The sequence below is a fragment of the Arachis ipaensis genome, chromosome B1, assembly GCF_059453495.1.
Source record: "Arachis ipaensis isolate K30076 ecotype BB chromosome B1, ASM5945349v1, whole genome shotgun sequence".
Classification (NCBI taxonomy): domain Eukaryota; kingdom Viridiplantae; phylum Streptophyta; class Magnoliopsida; order Fabales; family Fabaceae; genus Arachis; species Arachis ipaensis.
The window spans coordinates 116,514,554-116,525,392 of NC_142436.1; the positions used below are offsets into that span (position 1 = coordinate 116,514,554).

General features: G+C 41.5%; 1 protein-coding gene across 1 annotated transcript; it reads right to left on the reverse strand.

Moving 5' to 3' along the window:
- Window positions 1-445: 445 nt before the first annotated feature.
- On the reverse strand, window positions 446-2,166 carry LOC148578049 (uncharacterized). The gene is made up of 2 exons (XM_088502946.1): window positions 1,342-2,166; window positions 446-985 (listed from the first exon to the last, which is right to left on the reverse strand). The coding sequence occupies exons 1-2, from the start codon at window positions 2,164-2,166 to the stop codon at window positions 446-448; spliced, it is 1,365 nt and encodes a 454-aa protein (XP_088359072.1).
- Window positions 2,167-10,839: the final 8,673 nt, after the last annotated feature.

A 10,839-nucleotide genomic window follows, 5' to 3' on the forward strand; every position in this document is an offset into this window, starting at 1 on the left:
TTCTGTTTTGTTACCGTTTTGTTGGTGTTGGCTTGTCGTGGCGTTCGTTTACCGTTGTGCTGGTATTTCGATGAAGCCAAGTCGTGGCTTTACTATTGCTGTAGCCATTTGTTATGGCTTTAGCTTAGTTGGCTCCCGGGGTGATCAGTCCCGGGGCACCGTATTGTGGTCCCGTTTAACATGTATTATAAGGAACTTTTTGTCGTGGGATGCGTAAATGGCCGAAAGTAAATGAGAGGGTAATATCAACAGGTAAAACATTAATCGATAATTAAACAAGTCTATTGTCATAATAAGTACTTAACAAAAGTAAATCACTGAGCTCGTCAGATCGCCTGATCGACGTGTTTGAGCTAGGAATATAATCTTCTCAAGTTACCTGCATTCTAAGTTCTCGGGACCTCTTTACCCTCGAGCTTCTCCAATTTGTAGGCGCCCTTGCCAATCACCTCTTTGACTCTGTAGGGGCCTTCCCAGTTTGCCGCCAGTTTACCTTCTCTCTGAGTCGGTAGCCCGATATCGTTGCGCCGCAGGATGAGGTCGTTTTGCTCAAATTCTCTCTGAGCACTTTGGTGTTGTAGTGCAGGGTCATTCTTTGCTTTAGTGCTATTTCTGACAAATGGGCTATCTCCCTAGCCTCATCTGCTAGGTCCTTTTCCACCACTTCCTCTACTCCCTTCAGAAGTAATCGTGGGCTGGGCTCACCGATCTCTACGGGTATCATCACGTCCACCTCGTACGTCAGGCAGAAAGGGGTTTCCCCTGTGGACGATTGCTCGATTGTTCGGTAAGAGCAGAGGACCAAGGCGAGTTCATCGGCCCATGCACCTTTTTTGTTATCCAGCCGCTTCTTGAGGCCCAGCAAGACGACCTTGTTTGCGGCCTCAAGTTGACCGTTCGTCTGGGATGCTCTACAGAGGAGAATTTTTGCTTTATGCCCAGACCGGTGAGGAATTCCATGAACTTCTTGTCGGTGAACTGTGTCCTGTTATCAGAGACAACGACCTCCGGGATGCCAAATCGAGTTATCACTTGCCTCCACATGAACTTTCGACAATTGGCTGAGGATATATTGGCCAGTGGTTCAGCCTCTATCCATTTGGTGTAGTAGTCGATAGCGACTATGAGGTATTTGACTTGCCCCGGTCCGACCGGGAAAGGTCCGAGTAGGTCGACTCCCCACTATGCAAAAGGTCGGCAGGACGTCAATAGGCTTAGTTCGGTTGCCGGCGCTTTGTGGAAGTTGGCATTCTCTTGGCACTTAACGCATTTCCTTACGAACTCTTTGGAGTCTGTGATCATCGATGGCCAGTAGTATCCAGCTCGGATGAGCTTTCTTGCTAGGGCTTTGCCCCCGATGTGGTAGCCACAGCACCCCTCGTGGACTTCTCTTAGCACGTAGTCCGTCTGGTCGGGATGCAGGCACTTCAGCAAGGGCTGGCTAAGTCCCTTTTTGAACAGTTGGCCTTGTATGATCGCATATTTGGCCGCCTCCCTTCTCAACGCTTTAGCTTCCTTCTCGTCGTCAAGGAGTTTGCCGTTTTCAAGGAAATTAGTGATGGGGTCCATCCAGGAGGGGCCTATCTTTGTCAGGTGGAGGGCGACTGCTGGTTCTTTTTTCATGCCTTGAATGAGGGACCGGTTGCCGACTCCCGGTTTCGTGCTGGCTAGCTTGGATAGGAGGTCTGCCCGTGTGTTCCTTTCCCTCGGAACGTGTTGGACCGCGACCTCCTCGAATTGTTTGCTCAGCTCTTTGACCTTCTCCAGGTACTTCTGAAACAGCGAGTCTCTGGCTTGGTAGCTTCCATTTACTTGCGAGGTGACGACCTGTGAGTCACTGCACACTTCCAGCCTCGTAGCCCCGACTTCCCGAGCTAGAATCAAGGCGCCCAGAAGGGCCTCGTACTCCACTTGGTTGTTCGATACGGGAAACTTGAATTTGATTGACTGTTCGTATACGACCCCGGTAGGGCTTTCCAAGATTATCCCGGCACCTCCGGATGTTTGGTTGGAGGCTCCGTCCACATGGAGTCTCCACCGTGTGCCCGCCTCCTCGGTTGGGTCCCCCGTTACTTCTACCAAGAAGTCTGCCATTGCTTGTGCCTTAATAGCATGTCGGGGTTCATATCGCAAGTCATACTGAGATAGCTTGATGGCCCAAGTCATCATTCTTCCCGCTAGGTCAGGTTTTTGGAGTACTTGGTAGATTCCTTGGTCCGTTCTCACGACCACTTGGTGACCCTAGAAGTATTACCGCAGCCTTCGGGAAGAGGTTAGCAATGCCAGAGCCAGCTTCTCTAATTTGCTGTATCTCAGTTCTGCTCCTTGCAGTGCTTTAATCACGAAGTAAATTGGTTGTTGAACCTTCCCTTCTTTCCGTACCAAAACTGCCGCCAGCGCTTCCTCTGTTATGGCTAGGTACAGGTAGAGCGATTCTCCGGCTTTGGGCTTCCCGAGCACGGTGGTGTTGCGAGGATCTCTTTGAAATGCTTAAATGCTTCTTCACACGCTGAGGTCCATTCAAACAATATTCCTTTTTTCATAAGGTTGAAAAATGGCAGCGCCCTAGCTGCCGACGCCCTAAGAAAACGGGATAAGGCGGTGAGTTTACCCGACAACCTCTGAACATCCTTGACACAGCCCGGACTCTTCATTTGGAGTATTGCTTGGCACTTTTCCGGGTTGGCCTCGACCCCTCTTTGGGTTATCATGAACCCTAGGAACTTTCCTGCTTCCATGGCAAAGGCGCATTTGAGTGGGTTGAGCCTCATACCGTGTTGTCGGAGGGAGGCGAACACGTTTCCCAGGTCGCTTATGAGGTCCTCAGGCCAGGTGGTCTTTGCAAGGATATCATCTACATACACCTCTACCATTTTGCCTATGAGGTTACTGAATATCTTGTTCATTAGCCTCTGGTACGTGGCGCCGGCGTTCTTCAGGCTGAACGACATTACCTTGTAGCAATATATCTCTCTTGGCGTTATGAATGCTGTTTTCTCTTCGTCAGGCCGGTGCATCGGTATCTGGTTATAACCAGAGTAGGTGTCCATAAAGCTTAGGTACCGATATCCCGCCGCTACGTCGATGAGTGCATCAACGTTGGGCAGGGGGTAGCAGTCCTTGGGGCATGCTTTGTTGAGATCAGAGTAATCTACACACATCCTCCATTTCCTATTGTGCTTTTTTCACTAAAACTACATTCGATAGCCATGTCGAGTAGTCAAGTTCTCGAATAAATCCTGCTTCGAGGAGGTTAGCCGTCTGCCTGGCCACCTCCTCTGCTCGCTCTTGCGACATTTTCCTTCTTTGAGCTACCGGTCTGGCCTCCGCCATCACGGCCAAGTGATGTGACATGAGCTGGGGGTCTATTCCCGGCATGTCGGCTGGCGTCCATGCAAATAGGTCACCGTTAGCCCTGATCATTTCCATTAGGGGCCCCTTCAGGTTGTGTGGTAGGTTTTTGTTCACGCAGGTGAACTTCTCCTCTGTGTTGCCGACTCTGAATTTCTCCAAGTTCCCTTCCGGCTCGGGTCTGGGTTTGTCTTCGACTCTAGCATCTAGGTCGGCAAGGAACACTCCCGTTGCTTCCTTGGACTTCTTCCTTAAGGAGAGACTGGCATTGTCGCAGGCGACTGCCGTTTCCAAATCTCATTTTATGGATCCCACGGACCCGTCATCAACCACAAACTTCATTACTAGCATCTTTGTGCTGATTACTGCCCCGAAATCGTTGATGGTCTTCCTCCCTAGGATGATGTTGTATGCTGTGGAGTCACGCAGAACCACGAACTCGGCCATTGCCGAGCCTTCCCCCTGCCCGTGTCCTACTGATACCGGCAGGGAGATTATCCTGTCTGGCTTGATGAAGTGGTCACCTAATCCTACGACACCGTGCTGGTGGGTTTTCAAGTCGGCATCCCGCAGAACCAAGGCATCAAACACATTGCGAAACATGATATTCGAGTCAGCACCGGTGTCTATGAGGATGCGCTTGATGAGGCCGGTTCCCACTCTGGCCGTGATGACCATCGGGGGGCTTTCCGCGACCTCATCAAACCACTGGTCCTCCGGGCCGAACGAAATTGGTGGCGAACTCGACCTCTTGGGATTTTGCACAGATGATGAGGAAACCGCCAGGACTTTGGTATCTTTCTTGTGTGCCGACTTCGACCTTGGGGGTGCGTCTCTTGCTATTATGATGTTCACTATGGTAGAGGCATTGTTCGTTGTCGTCCTGGTCGTGATGTCGCTTTACCGCGCGAGTCTTGTCCTCTACCCCTCGGTCGCGATCTCGTCTTCTCGGCTCCCTGATGAGATGGGAAAATTCAGCCAGTTTTCTGTCCCGGATTGCTTGTTCTAGCGCATCCTTGAGGTCGTAACAGTCCTGTGTCTTATGTCCATAGCCCTTGTGGTAATCACAATAGAGGCTCTTGTTTCCCCCGGTCCGGTCCTTTAGTGGTCGGGGCTTCGACAAAATTCCCTTCTCGGCTATCTACTGATAAACTTCCACGATGGGGACGGTGAGGGGGTGTAATTGGTGAACTTCCCGACTCGAGGAAACGACCTGGGTGTCTTGCTCGGACCTCCGTCTCTGGCGTGTTCCTTCTGTCTTTCTCCACTTCCGTGCTGCCGGGTTTGATTGTAGGAGGGCTGCCGTTTGTTAGCAGCCATGACCTGGCTGATTTCTTCATCGTTAATGTATTTCCTGGCTACACTTTGGATCTCCTGCATTGTCCACACCGGCTTCGTGGTGAGGTGCTTTCTGAAGTCCTCGTTTAGAAGTCCATTCGTCAGGAATAGGCTAGCAACCGAATCAGTCAGCCCGTCGATCTCCAAGCACTTGTCGTTGAACCGGTCTAGATATTTCCTAGTCGGTTCGCTGGACCTCTGCGTCACCCCGAGCAGATTGATCGGGTGCTTTGCCTTTGTGATTCTGGTAATAAATTGGGCTAGGAAAGCGTGGCTAATATCCAAAAATCTGGCCACCGAGCCCTGTGGGAGGCTGTTAAACCACTGTATTGCAGGTCCCGCGAGGGTGACCGGGAAAGCGCGGCACCTTATCTCGTCTCCCACTCCCTCTAGGTTCATCCTGGCCTCGAAGACCGTAAGGTGCTCCTGCGGGTCTTGGGTTCTGTCGTACCTCATGTCCGTCAGCTTGTCAAAGTGCTTTGGCAGTCGGACTTCGAGGATGGAACGATGAAATGGGGTTGCACCCATTACCACTGGTCCCCGCGTTATCCTTGTTCTTCCCACGCCGTCTTCCCGTCGACCGTCTTCCCGGTCTCGATCTGCGGTGCGACTCCTTTTGCGCCTGGTGTAGATGATGGGGTCGCGGCGTCTCCTTGGGCGTCCTTCCTCCCTGGCGCTCTCGGGCTCAGATCGTGGGCTAGCTGTTCGCCGGGAGTGGCTTCTCGGAGGGGAACGGGAGTAGCTTGATTCGGGAGTTTGTTGGTGATGTTCCCGATTTGCCAGCAGGCGCTCCAGGTCCTGCATCCTGTGACGCAGTTCCTGCATTATTCTAGCGCTATTGTCGCTAGTTCCCCCGAAGGGGTGCCTTTCGGGAGATCGTGAGGTTCGTCGTGGAGGGGACCTCGTGCGCTCCTGGGAGGAAGCCACGGAGGCTTCCCCTCTGCGCTCGGTCTCGCAGCCTGTTCCTCCTGGGTCCAGTACAACGTCCATTCTGGCATCCCCACAGACGGCGCCAATGTTCGGTAGGTCGGGTACCAGACAGTTCGGGTTGATACTTCGGTTGTCGAGGGGGAATCGCCTGGTTCCGGGTTGCTGGGTGGGAGAAGGTGTGGCCGACGTCCCGAGCTCTTCGCGTGGAGAGGGGGTGTCACCTGCAAAGACACTCCGACGCTCTAGTCAGTTGAATGTACAGGCGAAAAGGTGAGAGAATGGTATGTGACGTACCTTGGGGGAGGGGTAGGACCCTCCCCATATATACCATGTCAGAGGTGGGCCCCACAAGGACAGGCCCACTTTCCTCGAAGCTTCCTTTGCACAGCTGTAGCAGAGCTGTCAGGGACGCGTGTCTGAGTAGGAGGTTGAGCAGCTCAAATCCGACCGTTCGAATCGGGTGGTCCACGGATCGTGTCGGTCCGTATACTGTTTGGGCCAGGCCGTAACACATATACTACGTATATAAAAGTAGTGCATATATAACATTCTCGTATAAAAAGTTATGAATTTAATTTGTCTCGTCTACACTCCTTGTAGTAGGTTATTTATAGGCCATATAGGTCAACAAAAAAAAATTATAGGCCATATAATATCCATTGATTAATCAAAATTGTATATTTAAATTATCTGTCTATCTGTATTATACTGTATATGTGTGTGTGAATTTTGAAAGCTATTAAAAATATGGTTTTGATATTGTATTGGACCTTCAATTCTAATAGATGAAAATTGAGAAAAAAAAGAAGAAGAAAGTTTTGTTTAGTTTGATGAGGCTTCGATTGATGAAGAGAACAGCACAATGGTTTAATACGTTTTTGAATAAGATTAGTTAGATTATTAATTAGTTTTTTTCTTTGGTGTCTGTATTTTTTTTTTTTGGCGTCTATTAATTAGTTTATATAGGAACAAATAATTCCAACTAGTTCAGCTGTAGTTTGATATAATTCGAAGAATTCCAAACAACGAAAGAACATGTATTTACAAACATATGAAAAATAAATTTAATTTTGATGCACGGTTAGTATAAAATAATTGTATGTATATCAATTATATAATTTTATATTATAAAAAATAATTATTATTTTTATTGATTATAAAAATAATTATCTAAAAAAACAGTATAATTATACGACTGTATAAAATATTTTATTGTTAGTGTATTAAAATTAAATTCTGATAAAATTAGTAATAAGTTTATTTTTAATTATAAAAATTCTAGAAAACACAACTTTTCCACATTTAATCAATACATTAATCTTTTAATATTCTATTAGTTTATGCATATCTATATAGATCAGTATAGTTTATGTCGTTATGAGTCTATTTAAATTCACTTTTAAAAAAAGTATTTATTTTTTTTATTTTTTAAAAAAGATATTTTTTTAACAGACAAAAATCATTTCACTTTTTTAAAAATAATTTTTAAATATTAAAATATCTTTTGTTTTTATTTTTTTTTTTAAAAAAAAGATATTACTAACTTTTAAAAAAAATAATTTATTTTTTAATAAAAATACTTTTTTTAAAATACATATTTAAATAAATTTTAAATTAAATAAAAATATTTTATTAAAAAAAAGTATATTTTTACTAAAAAAACTAATTCAAACTAACACTTATATCTATATTATATTGATGAACCTATACATTTGTATTAACAACAGAAAACATTTATATATGAATAATTATATTTATATTCCTTTTATAATAATTAGTTACATATATTGGCTAAAAAATTATTACTCGATAATCTTAATACACATACAGGCTCAATAATGAATCACGTCATGGTGTGATAATAGTTACGTAAAAACAAGTGATGATATTACTTTGTAATGTTGAGATATTGAGTTGTGATTATCATCAATTTGATGAACGACACATTTTAAATAATGTCGTTTTCTTAGGGTGGATATACTAACTTTGTTGATGAATGAAAGAACGAAGATAGTGCTAATAATGAGTACGAGTTGTCTTATATATGTATTATGGTGATACTGATATACACAAAACCTTAAGATAATGATAAAACTCTTTTATCCATTTCCGGGAATCTTCCTCGATACTCATGAATGCTTAATTTTTATTCATGAATTAACCCTTTTCCCTCCGAAATTAAAGCATGCTATTGGCACCACAAACAAAGTGTACCCTATAATATGTACCATACTATTGTCTTCTTTCATTGATTTCCAAGGGACAACACTTGCGTTGCATTGGACAAAACCTTCTTTGTTTACCCTTTTCCATTTAACAATTAATAATCAATACATATGGACCACGTGGCTCACAATAATTAACGATGTACAAATTAAAGATTAAATCTGTATCATCAGTATAATTAACTATTTTTAAAGTAATGCGTCTAAACTCTAATGCATAGTTATTAAAAAACTTATTAATAAATTAAGTCTTCACAATTCAAAAATTTACAATTACATTTTTATATTAGATAAAAAATTTTAATTAGATCTTCTATAATTATTATTTTTCAAATATAATATTAAAATATTTACTTTTAAAATATTTAATAATTTATTTTACATTAAATACAAAAATAAATATTTTAAAATTATTTTCTATTTTTTAACAAAAAATAGTTTGATGGGATCTAATTAAAATTTTTTATTTGAAATAGAAATTTGATTATAAACTTTTAAATTATAATAAATTAATAATTTAATTAAAATTTTGATAAAATTATAAACATCAACCTAATAAGTAAGCCATAAAAAAAATTAATTATTGCAAAGATGAGAATTATTTTTAGTATTTATAAAATGTCTTGTTATTAGATATTAAATGTATATGTCAGATTATTTCAACCAGTAAATTAAGTGAATAAACATAATAACAAACCGAATATCATATCTCTTTATCCAAAACTTTCACACAACATATCTATACATTCTTGTATATTATATTCACTCCATTTAGTCCATTCTCAATTTCAACCAATATTCTCACACTTGAAAATTTTAATACAAATTAAAGTATATGCGTGTGATAATATATTTAAGGAAAAATATAAGTAGACAATGAGAATACTAAATAATGTGAACAATATACATGTTGGATATTCAATTCAATAGGTATACAGATGATTATGTTCATTATTTTTAATTAGATGGTTATTTCTTTTTATTCAATTTACTCATACACATTTAATAATGGCTGGATATTCAATTCATTAATTGTGGAGATCGGGAGGTAATTTTGGGGTGAAATAATTTTTTATTTTATTGGGTCAATTCTAAAATCTATTGTTCACATTATTTACAAAAATCATTATCTACCTAACAAAATCGTTGATTTAAATGAAATTTTTTAATACATATATCGCTTCGGTTTTTTCCTTAAAGATTTTTACTACATTATTTATATGTCAAATGACCAATAGTTTTAGATCTAATGATCTAATGTAAGAAAAAAAATTCATTAATAAAATATATGAAAGATTCTATTAATTTTTTTAAATAAAATTATATATGCGTATTATTTAAATCAAGTCATCATGAGAGAGAGATCAAATGTGTGATTCTCATTATTGTAGAACTAACTATTAGGTAAATTATATGTAAGCTATTTATAGTAATTTCACAATAGAACACTAACAGAATTTTTAGGCTAACTGACTTGTGTGCCACATCATTAGTTCTCTAAATAACTTAAGCTCTTTCACATGCTTTCAGATCTTTTATCTCTTCATTAATCTCCTCATGCCCCTCAAACTAAGTGGTGGTAATTGGTGAAGCTACTACCACCCTCAGTTTGGTTCTGAACCGCAAGAACAAGCTTTGAGATGTTGGCTTGGTAAGAATGTCGGCTACTTGATCCTAAGCAAGAATATGCACCACATGAGTAAGATTCTGCACTACTCTATTTTAAATAAAATAAAGATCAATATCAAAATGTTTGGAGTGATGATGAAGGATGAGATTTTTTGCCATGAGCATAGTAGTGCTTTGATTATCATACAAGAGAAGAGGAGGAGGCCCTAATGAGTTCATCTCAAACAACAAATTTTGAACCCAAATCGTGTCAGTCATAACATCAACAAAGGGTCCTAAACTCTGCTTCTGAGCTAGACCTTGAAACAACTGTTTGTTTGCGACTAGACCAACATATGAGATTAGATCATAGGAAGATATAATATCCTGAAGTTGACTTTCGATCATCAGTATCAGAGGCCCAATCAGAGTCACAAAATACTAAGATTCTAAGATCCTTACACTTGTGAAGTTGGGGACCCATGTCTACTATTCCTACTAAGTACCGCAATTTTCTCTTTACTGCTTTCTAATGCACATTAGTGGGAGCATGCATATATTGTGACAATTTATTCACTCTATATACAATGTTCAGTCACGTAATTATCACATACTACAGCTCCATATCACTGAATAATATAAGGAAGGATCCTCAAAGGCACTGCCAGAGGAAATTAATAGTTTGTGGCTACTCATCATTGGTGTAGGCACTGATCGTGCATCTGCCATGCCTTCCTTATTAAGTAAGTCCTTGGTGTACTTGGACTATTTCAAAATCATGCTGCCTGAGTTCTCTCGAGTCACTTTAATCCCCAAGAAGAAATTTATCTCTCTTAGGTCCTTCAAGGTAAACACTGTGTTGAGCTGTGTAATCAGCATAACGATTTTCTTTGAATTTTTTTCGGTCACTAAGATGTCATCAACATAAGCAAAAGGGTACATGGTGGAGGTGGAGCTATGGCAAACAAAAAGACACGGGTCAGCCATTGTACTCTGGAAGCCAAAGCCCTTTAACGTGCTGCTCAACTTAAGGTACCACTCACGTGGAGATTGCTTAAACCCATAGAAAGCTTTGTTTAAGCTACACACCAAGCCTGAGCCGAATTCATAGCCTTCCGACTATATCATATGCACCCTTTCATATAGATCTCCATTTAGAAATGCGTTATTAAAATGGAATTCTCTCACCTTCCAATCATGTGCCACTGCCATTATGAGTATTGTGCAAACAGTTGCTGGCTTGGCAACTGAACTGAACACCTGGTCATAGTCGAGTCCTTCTCTTTGGTGGAACCCCTTCGCAACCACTCATGCTTTGTATTTTTTCATTGTGCCATTAGGCTGTCGTTTAATTCTAAACACCCAGCAACATCTAATGGGATGACAT